Below are 18,790 nucleotides of genomic sequence, written 5' to 3'. Positions count from 1 at the left end.
AAGAGTTGACCAATCATATTCGATTATTCTTCTCTAAAGTCAACTGTGATTGGTCAACTCTTCCGACATCCGACTTACGACAGCTATTACGAAACCAGCCTAAATGTGAGTATGTTCTTATTCTCGTCCGCCATTTTTCTTCCAACTAGCATGGAAGGTTATGTTAGGTATGTTTTCATAAAAGAGTAAAAAGAAACTTTTACTCTTTGGTTTTTATATGCAATCACAGATCACAGACTTTTTATATATAGAAGTAAATTATACACAATAATACACACACATACACACATACTATAAATTATAAATGATGGAAGATTTCGCAGACAATGTAGCCAAGCTCTGTATAGAAAAATATAATTTTTTCAAGAAAACGGGTAAACCCAGTGCTTGTGAATGGACTGTATTATCTGGCATAATTTTAAAAAACGCTGTTGGATCATTGTCTCTGGTAGCACTTGCCACTGGGACAAAATGTTTAGGAGAAACAGAATTAATCAACAATACTCAAGAAAAAAAAGGTTCTCGATTAAGCGACTCTCATGCGGAAGTTCTGGTCAGGCGTGCATTTGTACGTTACTTGTACGATCAGATCGATTTGACTTTGTATGGTTCTGAGAGTGCAGTTTTCATACGAAATGATAAAAATAAAATTGAATTAAATAAAAGCATATCTTTCCACTTTTTTTCAAGTCAAACGCCCTGTGGAGATTGCTCTATTTTTCCTAAACGAGAAACTTGCGATAATAATGTGCATATGCATAAGATCAGACGTGTCGATGAGGATATTCACGGACATATAATCACAGAATCGTATTATAAAGATATACACAGAACAGGTGCAAAGTGTGTCAAAGGAGAGACACAGGATTCTCGTTTGCCTGGTATCAATTATCATACTGTAGGTCCATTGCGTATTAAACCAGGTAGAGGAAATCCAACAAGCAGTTTATCTTGTTCCGATAAGATGGCAAGGTAAGTTCAAAGTATAAAGAATATTTATAAATATTAGATCTGTTCTTTATAGCTGAACTGTGAACTGTGTTAAACCAAAGTACAACCATATCAACTCATTTCAGCTGTAAAGGATCTATCATGTGCGTTACATCTACAAACTGAAAATATATATATATATATATATATCTATCTATATACTCCAGATGGCTCATTCTTGGTTTACAAGGATCGCTTCTGTCATTGTTGATACCATCGATAAAGTTTGAGAGCATCACAATTGGAGGTTCTTGTCCTTTTTCTATAGATGCCATGGAACGTGGGTTATATAAAAGGTTTAAGAATAAGACGGATAAACCTAAGATTTTTCAAGCAAAAATTGCTTTTATGCATAAAAAAGGAGAACAAAGGTCACATCCCTGTCCAACAAGCATTATATGGTGTGCTATGAGAAACAGGTTAGGTATCAGAAATGTTTCTAATATTACAATTTATATAAAATATTGTTTGTTTTTATATCGTTAAAAAAAATCGAAATTTTATGTATAGCATATTAGAAGTGGCAGCTGCAGGTAGAAAACAAGGAGTAACAAAAAAAAGAAAAGACAGCAATTTATTTATAAGTAGACGAATGCTTTTGCAAACTTTTTTGCAAATTTTTGATAAATATCAGGATAACTATAATGAAATAAGACACCCAAAGAAAATTACATATTATGACTGGAAACAATGGTCACTAATTTATCAAAACAGGTGGAAGCAATTAAAACTTGAATCATTTCATAAATGGCCATGTAAATCAATGCATCTGCAAAATTTCATATTATGAGATTATTATAAACGTAACATTTCAAATCTTTAGATTTTGTATCGAAAATATATAAATCCATTATTATATATTGATAAATATTGAATATGTAAAAAAAGTAAAATGTATAGATAATATAATTTTATTTTACAATAAAAATTTTATATAATATTACAAAGTTCGTTTACTTATATTGGTGTAACCTATGCCTAAGCAAGTTAAACGCACTTGTGATAATATTTTATCTTCTTCCTTGATTGGCTCTATTTTAAATACAATTCCAAAAAAGTCTCGTAAGTCACGTAAAAATTGTATCCTGAAAATTCATAATTATATTTTTGCTTTTAATGTAAATAAAAAATTAAGTATAGTACTCACGTTGCTGGAGTTAATGGTCCCATTGTAACTTTACAAACATCTTTTTTACCAAGAGCCATAAACGCAGCAGTCATGCTTTGAAAAGGAGAGTCTACACAGCCATTCCTACACAATTATAAAATAATTTAAATAAAGGATGTAAATTAAGTAGAAAATAATTTAAATAAATAAATGATACAACTGATAATTTTTTACCTATAAATTTCATCTAAAAGTTTCATTGCGGCCTCTTTGCCAAGATCTTCAGGTACACATGGCAATGAATTTGTTGTCATTAATGGAGAAAATGCTTGTCCACTAAAAAATACTTCTTTGGTAGTATCTGCTGTCAATGTCACTCCAAAACCTAATGTAACAGATTACAAATGATAAACCTATAGTAAACTAAAATAATAAATTGGTAGTAGTAATAGATGTATATTATCTGTACCTGGGGACTTTCCACTAGTTGAGCCTCTACAATGGTCTATATAAACATATACGTCTGGTAGAAATTTGAGGAGAACACTTTTTGCCGATTCAACAATACGATTAGCAATTGCTGGAGAAACTCTTATGCTGCATGCAGTACCCCTAATACGTTTCACCATTCCACTATCTTCCATCTATATGTAACACATATATATATATATATATATATATATATATATATATATATATATGTGTGTGTGTGTGTGTGTATATATTTTTTTAATAACATTTAATGTATAAAATGAAAAAAACACATAAGAGTGCAATATTACTATTATAAAACTGTATATATGCAAAGACAAAAGAGTACCTGAATTGTTTTAAGATTACGACTAATTGGGCATTTAAAGTGTATTTCCCCACCTCCTAATGGTGCTACTCCTCTCTTACGAATGGTTAATACAACTTCATTGTCGCCTGCTAGAAATTTTTTCAGCATTGGTATACCAGCGGTCTGAATTCTGTCTACTGATGGATCTTAAAAATAAAATAATAAAAATTTTATTAATTTCTGATTTTTTTAACAAGTATAAGCTCATAATATATTTTATAATACCTATAGTATTATCGGTCACTCCTCTCAGCTTTAAATTAATATAATTTTTACAAAATGGAGCAAGTATCATAATTCCTTCCAAGTAATATCCAATACCTCTTTGCAAACTACAGTCGTGTTCTAATTCACCACCATTCAACAAACCAGGACTATAATATATATTGGTACCAGTTTCATTTACCTCAATTTTTGTGCCATTAGTGATTTTATCCAACAGACGAATGAAACTAATCTCATATTCTGCCATAAACAATTAGCATAATTATTTAATATATATAATTAACATAAATGCTAAATATCAATAAAAACAAGATTATAATTCTGTTAGTTTATAAGTTTAGTTAACAAAACAAAAAATTCTTGCTATATAATGAATTATAATTATTTGATAAAATTAGTTATAAATAAATTATTGTACAAATTTTATTTTATTTTTATGATATTCCTGCGTACAACTTTTTAGAGTTAAAAAAAAAAAAAAAAAAAAAAGTTAAATCAATCATTTATTTACACATAATTATATATTTATTACATATAATTATAAATATATAAATATATACATATAATTTTTATATTTACTTACAATTTTAATTATATAAAAGTATAATCAATAAGAATATATATATATATATACTAACCTCTAAGACCAGGATAGTCATCTTTCGTTCTAATATTTATAATTCTTACTGGTTTTCCAGATAGTGTAGATAGTAGCAAACGATATCTGAGATAATTACTACCTTCATATGTAAGTACTTTGTTTTTTATTTTTGCTGGCATTTTTTCAAACTTTGACGCATAACATCAATTAACCACATGTATTGGCGCACATGTATTGTGTACAGAGAGAAGATAAGAATAGAGCGCGGGAGTCAGCTAAAGGCCGCCGCACACACTTTTACATAACACATAATGCACATACATAAGGAATTCGATTGGTTGAATTCCTTATGCAAGTGTTTATATAGACCAATCAGTTTCCTTATGTATGTATGTACATTATGCGTTATGTAAAAGTGTATGCGGCGGCCTATATACTTTTACGATTATTCTGATGTGTATTTTATTTTATGTGTATAAATTGCAACTTTTAGGGTGATTCCACAATAGCTATCGTAAGTCGGATGTCGGAAGAGTTGCCCAATCATATTCGATTAGGCCGGGTCTACAATAGATGTAGTAAGCCTTAAGCCGTAAGAAATTAACCAATTACAATTGACTTTAGAGAAGAATAATTAATATGATTGGTTCATTTCTTACGACTTAAGGCTTACTACAGCTATTATAGACCCGGCCTTATTCTTCTCTAAAGTCAACTGTGATTGGTCAACTTTTCCGACATCCGACTTACGATAGCTATTGTGGAATCACCCTAAGGCTGGTTCCACAATAGCTGTCGTAAGTCGGATGTCGGAAGAGTTGCCTAATCATATTCGATTAGGCCGGCTCTACAACAGCTGTAGTAAGCCTTAAGTCGTAAAAAATGAACCAATCATATTCATTATTCTTCTCTAAAGTCAATTGTAATTGGTTAATTTCTTACAGCTTAAGGTTTACTACATCTATTGTAGACCCGGGCTTACTCTTCTCTAAAGTCAACTGTGATTGGTCAACTCTTCCGACATCTGACTTACGACAGCTATTGTGGAACCAGCCTAAGCAAATATATTGTTTTGTTAGGTTAGAACTCGGTCGGTAGTCCAGCATCCCCTTAAAAATACCTGAAAATAAAGATAATTAAAAACTTTATTAAGCAATATGACGATTGGACGAACTTGTATAACAATTATATCATTTTGTATATAAAATGTATTGTTTTTTTTATCATCAAATCCATTTTTTTGTCTTAATATATAAAATATATTTGTAAAATTACACATTTTTTAAATAAGTATATATGTACATACAAGTAAAATTTGAACAAGATTATACGTTGTGCGCGCGCGTGATATATATATATATATATATATATATATATATATATATATAAAATTATACACTCGAAGCAGAATGTGATTTATTTACACATATTAAAACTTTTTTTTTTTTTTTTTTTTTTTGTAACAATTTGTTCATTTTATTACATCTTACATTCATTTTTTATTCTTTTCATAAATATATTGAAAGATAAATTTTTTAAATCATAAGTTTTGATTTACATAAATTAATATATATTTTTATATTGCTTTAATTATGTTTAATACTATATTAACGTTATATAAACATTAATGGATCACGATGTTGTAATTTTTCATGGGATAAAGATATATAATCAATTTACTTTGAAGAAAAATTTGATGAAAGATAATATAAACTTAATTAAATATTACAATACTGTAATAAATCTTGGATATTAACCATTGCTCTATTCTGAATGAGCTATTCATAATATATTTCATAAACTGAATTTTACCCTTTGTACTGTTCTCCCACTATGCTAAATGTTATGTGATTATATGTAAAGTAAGAAACTTAAAAGACAGAGCGTGCAACTATTATATGCATATACAATTAGAATGAAAAGTAATTGAAAATAGATATCAGAATAACGGAAAAACTGGAACTTTTGATTTCAGAATAGAGGAGTTCTATGTGTATCTTTGTATTGTTAATTATTTATCAATATTATCAATATTAAATAACATATCGAGGTGGATTTATAAAATGGAGATCATTATATACTATAGAATCATCTACATCAGTATGTCCGAATGTTGAATGTTCTTTACGAATACCTCCAAAAACGATTAATTCTCCTTTTCCGACTACAAGAGAATATAAAATTCTCTCATCAGGTCCTGAATGATCATCCTGTTTTAAAGGGATCCATGAAGCATTGCAATCATCAGAAAGAACATTAGTAATATCCAACACATATATAGATAATGTGCTCTCGGTTTTTTTAAATACTTTCATTAGTTGTGCTTTTTTATTCCGAATTTTCTCTTCCATTCTTCTTAGCGATTCCAATTGTCGTTGTCTATCTGTATTTGAATTATTACGCAGAGGTTGATCGCGGAACGCGGCCATGCTTAGAGTATTATCGCTGTAAAATGGTATCGTTTTTGAGATACTGGCTGTATGCGATGAAGTATGTGCATTTTGTGAATGTGACCTAGAGAATGCTCCATGTCGTCCATTTATATTTTCATCTCTATCTATGGCAGACAAATTTCCTTGCCTAAAAAGACTCATTAAATTAAAAAAAAATAAAAATGAAATTAATAATAATTATTATAGCTATTCTCATAAGTTTTCATAACAATGTTACATTACAACTATTGTAATTATATCATATGGTATTAGATCAAAGGTATATAATTATGTACCTTTCATGCAAAAGATTTGACTCGCACAAATGTGGTGAAGTATTTCCTTGAAAAGCAACCTTTCTTAATGAAATACTCATATCACTTGGTTTGGCTTGACGTCTATTTTTACTAAGTACAATAATATAATTTCCCACCTATACAAATAATAACATTATAATAAATAATGATCTGGCAGCATATACAAAGTGTTCAATTATGATCATCAATGGTATCGAATGTTTTCAAAACTAATTATTAAATTTGACATTTGAGATTATTTTTATTAAAATAATAATTATCACAATATTATTAAAATAATTTTCTTTTAAATGGATGGGTGATAATTTTAAGATTACTTGCGTTTTTTAAAATAATTTATTAAAAATATTAGTTATATTATTTGTAAATGATTCGAATATCTCCAAAAATATTAAATGGCTCCTAAATAGGAGATCAATGGTTTGTAAAAATAATTTTTTTCAAATATTAAAGAGAATATAATTTTATTTTTATAAAGAAAAAATTAATATTTTATTTTAATATATTACCTTACAAGCTTGATGACACCAAATACGTGTTGGTGCCCATTCTGTATTGTGCATATTAACTTTTTTCCATGTCCAAGATGTATCTTCCATTGTTAACAACCAAGCATCATTCATAGCAGCATTTGGTCCTGTACAACCTCCTGTGCAATTTCAAATATGTAATTACGCAATTCTGATTAATTGTTCTGATGTATTACTCAGTAAAATTTCCAAATAATATTCATATTCTATAAATATTATTTTAAAAAATAAGTATATTTTTTATGGTGTATATATATATATACACACACACAAATATATCAAAACGCGCGCACCCACATACTCGAACATACATTTTATATATATATATATATATATATATATATATATATATATATATATATATATATATAATGTATATATTTGTGAATCTATTTTTTACGTAAACATATATCAAAGATCTATTAATAGTTTTATATTTTCTTTGGAGTATGTATGTATATTGCAAACCAAATTTATAATAAAACGACTAATACTTGATTTAATATATAACATGAATCTTATAAGCAATTGAGAATGTTTTACCAAGCACAAGTAAATGCTTTCTCCCAAGTTCAATTTGTGACTGGCCATAACGTGGTTGGGGTTTCAAGTTTGATGTAGTTTGTTTGTGCCAATAATACGAGTCCAAATTTAAGCACCATACATCATTAGAACTGTTATAAAATAATACAAGCAACATTAAATATATATATATATATATATATATATATATATATATATATATATATAATATCAAAAGTATAATATTCAATATTTGTAATTTTTTATAAAAATATACATCTGTACCTGTATCCGTTACAAACTCCACCAAAGACGACCATTAAATTCCCATGTATCGTTGCAGAATGTGCAGATGTTGGTGGTGGAGTTTCTAATGTATTTATAGCAGTCCATTTATTTGATTCTATAGAGTATATGTGTAATTCATTAAATAATTTCCATTGCTGAAAATATATTATATTATTATCTCTTTTTGTATATTACATATTATATATATATATATATATATTTTATTACCGTATTTGTTTAATTATTTTAATATTAATCATCTCCTTTCTTTAGTCAAAATAAATTAAATAAATCATTAGAGGTAAGAAAGTAGTTTATAGCAATTTATAAAACATTTTCAAATAACGTAATTTGGCTATTTATACTTTCTAAATTATCATTTAATTACATTTAAATATCATTTAATTAAATTTAAATCTTACTCTGCACTGCTGTTTTGGCATTTTCTAACTATATAGGTAGATTAATCTATTTTTGATAAGTCTATTAATATATAAAAGTATTTTAAAAAATTTGAAAAAGTTATATATCTTCTTTGATCGTTCTAAATAAAGACTAGAATAATAAATTAAAAAAATAATTTGCTTAAATATATTGTTTTACAATCAGTCGTTTGTTGAGAAATTGATACTGTCAGAAAAATCACAGACAAAATAACCCGCCAGTATAAGGATTAATTAAAATATTTGATATTTAATAAAGCTGTCATAAAATGTAGTAAATTTTATTTAGATAAGATTAAAAGTTGTCTTGTATGTATGTATATAAAATAAACTATAGACTTTCAATAATAGTAGTCTATATCGAAACACAGTCATCATATATAACAATGTCAACTGCATTATTGTCTTTTTATTAAAGATTTACCTGATGTAAAGGATATGGTGATGGATGGGACCAACCTCCAAATAGAATTAAGCTTTTCTTATAATAGAGCATAGTGGCACAAGCTTTAGGCGATGGATAGTTGCCCATGGTAATTGGTCTAACCCAGGTTCTTGTGCCTAAATCTAGCTGCCACAAATCATTGAATGTTGTCCATGTAGCTGTGCAACCACCAAATACATACATAGAATTATTATATATACATGCAGAGTGTGAATGTCTCTTTCCAATGGTATGTGCCCAGTGTGTAGATGGCAATGAATTCCACAGCAAAGAGCCAAAAGCAACTGATTTTTGAAAATGTGCTTCATTATGTTCCATTACATCTAATCAGAAAGATATATATATATATATACATATATATATTTTATATATATATATATATATATATATGTCAATATATTAAATTTATTTCACACTAATGTATTTATATTACAATATATGTATAATAAAACAATATAGAGAGTAATGAAATAAAGGCATGCATACTTTTAGTAGCACGATACCATCTTTTACAAACAAGCTTGCACTCTTGGAGATCTTTATAAGGTGGTATTAGGCTCAGAATGTATTCTAGTAATTCATCAGGTAGATCATCAATTTTACACTGCATTTTGCATCAAACAATAAGAATATCATAAAAGTCGGTTATAATTTGCACAAAACTTTTCGAAGATTGAAATGTCTTCATTCCTATACCAAAATAAAAAGTTTATTTCTAAAATATACTTTTTATAAAGACATTGTCCTCGTGTACAGACTGATGTATACTGTTTACAATACAAACATAGATTATAGTCTCCTTTTTGTATTATATATATATATATATATATAATATATATATTTATATATATAATAAAAAAAATTTTAACAAACTCTTAAAGAATTTTTATAGTTTGTTTTCTTAAAGAGAAAATATCAAAGAGAATTCTTTAGAAAATATAACTGTAGACAGCGCAGACAGTATATATGTACTTATACCATAGACCTTTAAGTTAAGGTCTATAACTTATACACGCAATTTCAACCATAGATTTATAAAGTTTATAGATTATAGAATTGTATGGATGTATATCCATTTACGGGGATTCTCTAAAGCCTCGTCTACAATAGCCGTAGAACGTAAGGTCGCAAGTAAATTGACCAATAACAGTCAAGCATTTTCGAAAATGCTGTTATTGTAATTGGTTAATTTCTTACGGCTTAAGGCTTACTACATCTATTGTAGACCTGGTCTAATCATATTCATTATTCTTTTCTAAAGTCAATTGTAATTAGTTGATTTCTTACAGCTTAAGGCTAACTACATCTATTGTAGACCCGGCCTAATATCTTAGCGACGAATGTCGCTATCATTAACTGTATTTATCGATTCCTGATTGGTTATATTTTTAAGTCTAAAAGTATACACCAATCAGTAGCGGGATTCTTTCTTTGACCACAGTTTAACTACATATTAAACTGTGGCAACACCACTGAGCTCTATGGTCGGTATTCATAGTCCGTTCTTACAGTTAAGATCGTCTTAAGATCCCGTTCAACCAATGAAGTAGCCACATAGGCCGGTATTTATAGTCCGATCTTATATTTAAGGTCATTTTAAAATCTCATTCAACCAATAAAATGATGCTATGCGGCTTTATTGGTTGAACGGGATCTTAAGACGATCTTAAATATAAGATCGGACTATGAATACCGGCCATAGCATCATTTTATTGGTTGAACGAGATCTTAAGACGACCTTAAATATAAGATCAGACTATGAATACCGGCCTATGACTTTTATAGAAGTCTGTGGGTACGATTTACTGGGGACGGAAGTAGTCGGACAGCCATCTTAAGCGTCGACTTTTGTGACATGCGCAATGCGCATGTTTCTATAGCCATACATATTTTTATGCGTGTATGTGTATAGTGTGCATTAGTGTGTTGTTTATGTTCCATCATACTACAATGAAAACTCAATTCAATTTGGGCGCCCGTGAGCGGCCATCTTGAGTACCTACTTTTATATGTATAGCATATCTAAAGTCACTAGATTATAAAGTATCACAAATTATTTTCCCCATTCTCCGTTAGAGGGAAAATGGCGGTGGTTCTCTAACCTAATCTGATTCTAACTACGTCAGTGAACCAGCTCCGTAAAGTTAGCCGAACCATTTTGATTTTTTTATAATTAAAATTAACTAATCGTTTGGAAATTGTGTGAAGATGATCAGAAGTCTAATTAAAATGTTTGGAGGTTCATCGCTTTTTTTTTAATTAAATAATTGAAATTTCGATGTATAGTTTGCCGAACATTTTTATTTTTCGTCCAATGGAGTTAAACAAGAGTTTATTCAATGCAGAATCGTTAGGTGGTCACGAATAAATTCTTCACAACGTTTGGAGGTCCATAGTTTATCCGAAAAATGAAAAAAATCATGTGCGGTAAAATTCAAAATTCTTTTAAGGCTCATTCACACTTTGGCAGAAAAACAGAAAGCAGACAGCAAAAGCCAATCAAAACTCGCGTTGACAATTGGCTGTTAAGTAAAAAATTTCCAATGTTTTTATATGATAATCTCTGCGTTTGAATTTCACTGCCAGTAAACTGTCAGTACTAAAAATCTATAGTTTACGTTACATACATTATACATTTCTTAGTACTGGCAGTAACAGGCAGTGAAATTCGAACGCAGAGAATATGATGGATGGAGTTCCGAAAAGCTCAAACCCCCGATTTTGTTGTCATCACGTATATTTACGTATTTTGATGCGCTGATTACGAAAATAATAGTGAAAGTTACCGACAATTTCATTTTCATGGTGAAAACCATAAAAAATCGTTAAAAAATGACATCTTTTGGTTTTATTTTATCAAATACTGAAAATTTAGAAAAATGTTTTAAACAAAAGTTGTAGATCTCTCCGAAATATGCATTTTATGTTCTATTCATTTTTACCATACAAGTAATAGTTTTCTAGAAAATCAAACTTAAAGATATATCTCATCACACTACAATATGGATTGCATCCCGTTTGGACACGTTCAGATTGGATACTGCACGATTGGACACAGCATGATTGGACACTGAACTATTGGACATCACACGATTGAACATCGCTTGATTCAAAATTGTACGATTCCATATGAGTTTTTAATTTTTTACGCAAAATGAGACCTATAATGTACGATTCTACATGGGTTTTCTACAAAATTTTACATTGAAACTTCTACGCAGTACTGTTAACTTTGGTACTTTCCACGCACTCAAATTTTGTTATTTTCTTTATGAGAGCGGGGCGAAGCTCCGCTCCTAATCTTGCAATGTCTAATCGTGCAGAGTCCAATCGTGCAGTGTTTCAATTTTTCACGCAAAACGAGGATCGTAGTGTGAGATATATTTTTAAGTTTGATTTTCTAAAAAGTTATCACTTGTATGGTAAAAATGAATAGAACATAAAATGCATATTTCGGAGAGATCTACAACTTTTGTTTAAAACATTTTTCTAAGTTTTCAGTATTTGATAAAATAAAACCAAAAGACGTCATTTTTTAACGATTTTTTATGGTTTTCACCATGAAAATGAAATTGTCGGTAACTTTCACTATTATTTTCGTAATCAGCGCATCAAAATACGTAAATATACGTGATAACAGCAAAGTCGGGGGTTTGAGCTTTTCGGAACTCCATCCATCATATTATCATTTAAAAACATTAGAAATTCTTTACTCAACAGCCAATTGTCAACGCGAGTTTTGATTGGCTTTTGCTGTCTGCTTTCTGTTTTTCTGCCAAAGTGTGAATGAGCCTTAAAAGAATTTTGAATTTTACCGCACATGATTTTTTTCATTTTTCGGATAAACTATGGACCTCTAAACGTTGTAAAGAATTTATTCGTGACCATCTAACGATTCTGCATCGAATAAACTCTTGTTTAACTCGATTGAACGAAAAATAAAAATGTTTGGCAAACTTTACATCGAAATTTCAATTATTTAATTAAAAAAAAGTGATGAACCTCCAAACGTTTTAATTAGACTTCTGATCATCTCCACACAATTTCCAAACGATTAGTTAATTTTAATTATAAAAAAATCAAAATAGTTCGGCTAACTTTACGGAGCTCAGTGAACCTTATTAGAATGGGGAAAATAGTTTGCGGTACTTTATAATCTAGTGACTTTAAGCATATCCGTCCCACCGAGCCATTTATCGGTGAAAGTAATAAAAAAAAAGACAGAGAAAGAACGCAAAGACGACCATTCTTTATCTCTTTCTATTCAACGTCGTAATATTAGGAGAACCAATCACAATTTTAGAAAGAGAGAGAAATATAGCCGCCTTCACGCTCGCTCTCTCTCTTTTTTCCCAATCATTTTTGAAACACGTTTAGATAAGGATTGCTCGGTCCAGGTTTCCAGGTCTATGATCCGTCCCCATTTCTCAAATCAAATGCTCCCTTCTTAAGCCCCTTACACAATGCCAGGCAATAAGAAATAGGAACAGGGAATAACGTAGGAAAGAAAGAGAGAGAAATATCTCCTCTCTTTTTCTTTCCTACGTTATTCCTTGTTTCTATTTTTTGTTGCCTGGCATTGTGCAAGAGGCTTTAGTTTCTTTCCTCTTTTTGAGTATGTTATAGAGCTCAGTGGGCAACACCTAGGCCGGTATTTATAGTCCGTTCTTATATATAAGATCATCTTAAGACATGTTTTTAGTCGACTTAAGACTACGTTTAGCCAATCAGATGGCCGAATAGAATTTTAAGACCTTACTTAAGACGAGCTTGAATATAAGAACGGACTATGAATACCGGTCTCTATCTCTTTCTAGTGGGCGTGACTTACGTAGCAAAGCATGCGCGCTGCATGGAACGCACTCACATCAACAACACGCATACTATGACAACACACTCTCACACCGGTTATTGGTCGCTATACTTCTCCCACTACTCTGTCTTAGAAAGAGATAGAAACTCATATTAACGACGACTGTCCTTTTCTCAGTGATGGATACTTCCACTACCTTCATGAGCAGTCTATTCTAGTAAGTCTATGGTGCTTGCTACAAAACACCTTTTGATTGGCCAATCTCTTTGATGGCTAGTCCCTTATTAAGGCCGGTTCTACAATAGCTGTCGTAAGTCGGATGTCGAAAGAGTTGACCAATCACAGTTGACTTTAGAGAAGAATAATTGAATATGATTGGGTTCATATTCGATTATTCTTCTCTAAGTCAACTGTGATTGGTCAACTCTTCCGACATCCAACTTACGATAGCTATTGTGGAATCACCCTTACTTCTACTCCTATTCTTACTGTTACTTATTATTGTAGATCGGGCTTTTGATTTAGTCAATTATGCTGATTACTTTAGGCACCGGTCGATATGAGTGATTATGTGTTATGTCCAATTGTACTGTGTCCAAATGAGCTCCTTCCGTATCGTAGCATTGTAAATCGTAAATCGTAAGAAAGAACCAATCATATTTAATTATTCTTTTCACGATTAGCTGTGATTGGTTGATTTCTTACAGTTTATGACTTACGATACTACGATACGACCAATGTAGATCTAGCTTTAGAAGATCTCTAGATTTTACTAATACCAATGGAGTATGCATCCTTAATATAATCATGTTATTAATGGTATATCTTGTGGAACCGATTGTGACCAATTGAGAAGAGGTTTGCTCAAATATCTGAAGTCATTCAATACCCCACACATTGTCCATAATTCGATGCGTCTGGTATTTGCTATCTGCTATTTGATTAAATTAAATTGCAAAATTCTCTTGAACTAATGGAAGAATTAGGTATTATTTTGCCCGATAAGGTATGTTTATATTTAATTTTTTATATTAGCCATATCTACATAATCTATACGATTTAAAATAAAGATAACCTGTTAGATATATAATTACAGAATTATCGCGAACCTTTTAATTTTGCGGCTATATAATTTTGCTAATATTAATTTTAATTGATCACAAAGTTCATATTTCATATAGTATTGATTTATATAAATTTGTAATTGTGTATTTAGGATGTGGCTGAAATCGATTGTAAGCCTGTTGTTGGTCATTATACAGGAGCTGGAGACGAATTGGATGTCGAAGATCTTTATACCAAATATAAAGTATGATGTGTTACACATTTTTACAATACATTATATATATATATATATATATATATATATATATATATATATATATATATATGTATGTGTATGTGTATGTGTGTGTACGTATGTGTGTGTTTGAAATCTATAGAGGACTGATTTTAAAAGTGCATATATATATATATATATATATATATATATATATATATTTATTTTTTTTATAATTTCTTTTATATTACATTTTGTTAATCTTAAGTTAAGTTTATATATCTTTTTATTAGTTAAATAAACTTATTTGCAACAATATTATAGTAAAGTAAAGTTACATAACATTCTATCAAGTTTCGTAAAACTAATAAATATATATGGCTGACAATTATACTGTCTAATTCTTTGAATAGAAACTACAGAGAATGTTGGAATTTCTCGAGGTACAGGAAGAATATATCAAAGATGAACAGCGTAACCTAAAAAAAGAATATTTGCATGCGCAAGAAGAAGTTAAACGTATTCAGAGTGTACCTTTGGTCATTGGACAATTTCTTGAAGCAGTTGATCAGAATACTGGTATAGTGGGTTCTACAACAGGCTCAAATTATTATGTACGAATTTTGTCTACTATAGACAGAGAACTTTTAAAGCCTTCCGCTAGTGTAGCGCTTCATAAGCATAGTAATGCTTTAGTCGATGTGCTGCCACCAGAAGCTGATTCCAGTATTTCGATGTTACAAGCAGGTGAAAATTTTTTCCAAGGGTGTTTAAATTACATTTAGACTAAATTAAAATGTAATAAGATTGTAAACATCAAGATATTTACTTGCAATACAGATGAAAAGCCGGATATCCAATACAGTGATATAGGTGGAATGGACATGCAGAAGCAAGAGATCAGAGAGGCAGTAGAATTGCCTCTTACTCATTTTGAATTGTATAAACAAATCGGTATTGACCCACCACGAGGTGTACTCATGTATGGACCACCTGGTTGTGGAAAAACCATGTTGGCAAAAGCAGTTGCTAGACATACTACTGGTACAAATCTAAATATATTGCTAAAAGAAATCTCATAGAAAATTGCATGGAAGAAAAAGAAAAGAACTTTTATGTTCTAATTCTATTATTTTTTCATTTTCCAGCTGCTTTCATTCGTGTAGTGGGTTCTGAATTTGTGCAAAAATATTTGGGCGAAGGACCAAGAATGGTGCGAGACGTGTTCCGTTTGGCTAAGGAAAATTCACCAGCTATAATATTTGTTGATGAGATAGACGCTATCGCTACAAAAAGATTTGATGCTCAAACTGGAGCAGATCGTGAAGTGCAACGTATTCTCTTGGAATTACTCAATCAAATGGATGGTTTTGATCAGACAACTAATGTTAAAGTTATTATGGCAACAAATAGGTGAGCTGGTTATAACTCTGTATTAGAATTTAATTTTTCAATTCAATAGATGTCAAGATAATTATACTTTTTCTTTACTATTTCAATTTACTCCCACAGAGCGGACACATTGGATCCTGCATTGCTTCGTCCTGGTAGATTAGATCGCAAGATTGAATTTCCGCTACCCGATCGTCGTCAGAAACGTTTAATCTTCTCTACGATTACTGCAAAGATGAATTTGAGTGAGGAAGTGGATCTCGAGGATTATGTAGCACGGCCAGATAGAATTTCTGGTGCTGATATTAATGCTATCTGTCAAGAGGCGGGAATGCACGCGGTCCGTGAAAATCGTTATATTGTTTTAGCAAAAGATTTTGAAAAGGGTTATAAAAATAATATTAAGAAAGATGAGTCTGAGCACGAGTTTTATAAATAAATCTAATAATATTCAGTCTCTTGACTACATCTTATGATATACATATATTATTAACATGCACATGATATATATAAACATTATAATAAGATTAATATAATAACATAATGAATGCAATTATTGCATCAACTGTTGATCCTCTGAGTCTATTGTCTTTGTCGCTTGGCTTGTATTTTAATCATTTATCATATATAATAATCAAGTATTATACCTTTGATTTCATTTATTATATTTGTCCCTTATAAGTAAATAATTCAATAAAGATTAAGAAAACTAGGTTTTTTTTCTTTACTTTTTATTCGCGCGACTTATGTTCTCTGCACTTATGTATAACGAAGTTATATGGTATATTTTGAAAATTGCCGATAAGCAAAAAGAGACGTTTCATCAAATAATAGGAAGAGATTTTATCATGAAATTTTTTTGGCACTGTTCAATCATATCCGTGATTGTAACTTCAAATTTCAAAGAATATAATCGTGAATATCTTTTCACGATTTTTACTTGTTTTTTTAATCTTCATTTCTCTCATATGTGTATTTTATATATACATATATATATATATATATATATATATATATATATATATATGATATGTTCACGGCAATCTTTTATTTTTGAATACATTTATATTTACATTATGTCGCATTTTTTAAGTAATTATAGTAATAATCCCTACAAAAATCAATACAATGAGACCTATTTTGTGAAATCAGGCTATATCACGTATGTATATCTGTCAGTTAGTGTAAAATCAAATTTTGAACAATTTCTTCGTACATATATGTAAACAAATGTATTATTATTATATTATTAACTTTTAGCACATATTAAAAAATTAAATATAAATTTTCTCATTGTCGATACATTCATTATCATTACTGTAACATATTAATAAACTTATACGATAATATGTTAATAAACTTAAGAATTTTGAGTTAGAATTTACACATTGAATTTAAGAGCAAGAAATATATAATAGTTTACAATCTTTTTTTTTGAGCGAAACAAACTTTAAAATATGTCTGAATCGGTGTCAAATGTTACAGTCAAACTTGTGATCTGATAGTAAATTTAATTCTGAACAAAAAAGTTCCTATAAACTTGGGTCCAAAAATACTTCCTTAAAGAATTTTAGCATTCAAAACTTCATAAAATCACATTTTTAAAAATACATTTTTGTAAATCTCTGGGAAAGTATGTGGTTTTTTTTTAACAAAAACATTTTGTAGTATCTTTCAAATATATAAGATTTAAAATATTTCTATTACGTGTACATTTTATAGATTTTGAGTTAATAATTTATTGTTAGTTCTCAATGTTACAAAAAAGTAGTTCCTTCCTATGATACGATTTGTTTAAATAATAAAATTTTTTAATGGAATAAGCAAGAATGGAATAAACATATTAAAAATTAGCTAAGATTATAAACACCATTAATAATAAATAAATTTTTTCAAAGGCTCTATCGTCAAAATAGCAGAAAAACCACTTTTTGGTATATTTGGAACTATATAGTTATCTCAAAATTTATGAAATATGATAAAAATATTTTGGTTAAATTTGAAAAATAATTCTTTTTCATTTTTGTTGAAAAACGCATACATTTTCAGATATTTTCAAAATGTATAAGAAAATAAGGTATTTTTGAGCGATAACTTCTTAAAGAATCCAGGTTTAGGGAAAATTTATTGCTTAGAATTAAATTTTCTTATCAAAACATGAAGTTTGACGTTTGACGCCATCCTGTACGTACGTACGCACACACGCACGCACGCACGCATGCACATGAAAAAGATGGCTTATTGTTTTAATTAATCCACTAGAATGTCTTAAAATCCATAAGTTTTAGAAAACAATTTTTCAGATAGTTGTTTAATTTGAAGAAAAAAAAATATATGCATATTAGTTTGACCTTGGCTATTTGACATGCCAAATTCACTTGAAAATTAATTTTGTTTTTTAATTGGAATTAACCTGATTTTTTATATATATTGATTGCCAAAAATTGAACAGTTACGATATATTTTATAATTTAATTTGTCATAATTTTACATAAACTATAAAATATTTCATAAACGGTAAACTATAAAATACGATAAATTATAAAATATCTCTTAATATATCC

At 29.4% G+C, this 18,790-nt stretch overlaps 4 protein-coding genes across 6 annotated transcripts; 2 read left to right on the top strand and 2 right to left on the bottom strand.

Moving 5' to 3' along the window:
• Window positions 1-176: 176 nt before the first annotated feature.
• Window positions 177-1,578, top strand: LOC140663535 (tRNA-specific adenosine deaminase 1). Its single transcript, XM_072887762.1, is given in 3 exon segments — window positions 177-972; window positions 1,158-1,425; window positions 1,501-1,578. Coding segments are annotated over 3 exon segments (1,014 nt in total). The 5' UTR covers window positions 177-304.
• Window positions 1,484-4,078, bottom strand: Rtc1 (RNA terminal phosphate cyclase 1). 2 transcript variants are annotated; one of them, XM_072888209.1, is made up of 8 exons: window positions 3,803-4,078; window positions 3,165-3,404; window positions 2,919-3,085; window positions 2,568-2,742; window positions 2,333-2,483; window positions 2,138-2,242; window positions 1,948-2,075; window positions 1,484-1,759 (listed from the first exon to the last, which is right to left on the bottom strand). In XM_072888209.1, exons 1-8 carry the CDS (start codon window positions 3,942-3,944, stop codon window positions 1,659-1,661), a joined length of 1,209 nt encoding a protein of 402 aa, XP_072744310.1. In that variant the 5' UTR covers window positions 3,945-4,078; the 3' UTR covers window positions 1,484-1,658. The 2 variants fall into 2 exon arrangements, with proteins under 2 accessions (XP_072744310.1, XP_072744311.1); XM_072888210.1 differs by having other exon boundaries at window positions 1,988-2,075; window positions 3,803-4,075.
• A 1,672-nt stretch (window positions 4,079-5,750) lies between these two features.
• On the bottom strand, window positions 5,751-9,746 carry Fbxo42 (F-box protein 42). Of its 2 annotated transcripts, XM_072888656.1 has the most exons (8): window positions 9,616-9,746; window positions 9,229-9,432; window positions 8,722-9,065; window positions 7,852-8,009; window positions 7,588-7,718; window positions 7,024-7,163; window positions 6,494-6,630; window positions 5,751-6,345 (listed from the first exon to the last, which is right to left on the bottom strand). In XM_072888656.1, exons 2-8 carry the CDS (start codon window positions 9,350-9,352, stop codon window positions 5,799-5,801), a joined length of 1,581 nt encoding a protein of 526 aa, XP_072744757.1. In that variant the 5' UTR covers window positions 9,353-9,432; window positions 9,616-9,746; the 3' UTR covers window positions 5,751-5,798. The 2 variants fall into 2 exon arrangements, with proteins under 2 accessions (XP_072744757.1, XP_072744756.1); XM_072888655.1 differs by lacking the exon at window positions 9,616-9,746 and having other exon boundaries at window positions 9,229-9,520.
• A 4,656-nt stretch (window positions 9,747-14,402) lies between these two features.
• On the top strand, window positions 14,403-16,938 carry Rpt3 (26S proteasome regulatory subunit Rpt3). The gene is made up of 6 exons (XM_072888507.1): window positions 14,403-14,561; window positions 14,772-14,864; window positions 15,248-15,581; window positions 15,675-15,878; window positions 15,983-16,247; window positions 16,347-16,938. Exons 1-6 carry the CDS (start codon window positions 14,529-14,531, stop codon window positions 16,663-16,665), a joined length of 1,248 nt encoding a protein of 415 aa, XP_072744608.1. The 5' UTR covers window positions 14,403-14,528; the 3' UTR covers window positions 16,666-16,938.
• Window positions 16,939-18,790: the final 1,852 nt, after the last annotated feature.

The sequence above is a fragment of the Anoplolepis gracilipes genome, chromosome 3 (genome assembly GCF_047496725.1).
Source record: "Anoplolepis gracilipes chromosome 3, ASM4749672v1, whole genome shotgun sequence".
Taxonomy (NCBI): Eukaryota; Metazoa; Arthropoda; class Insecta; order Hymenoptera; family Formicidae; genus Anoplolepis; species Anoplolepis gracilipes.
Note: the sequence above shows the minus strand (reverse complement) of the source record. Positions and strands in the feature narration are given on the sequence as shown.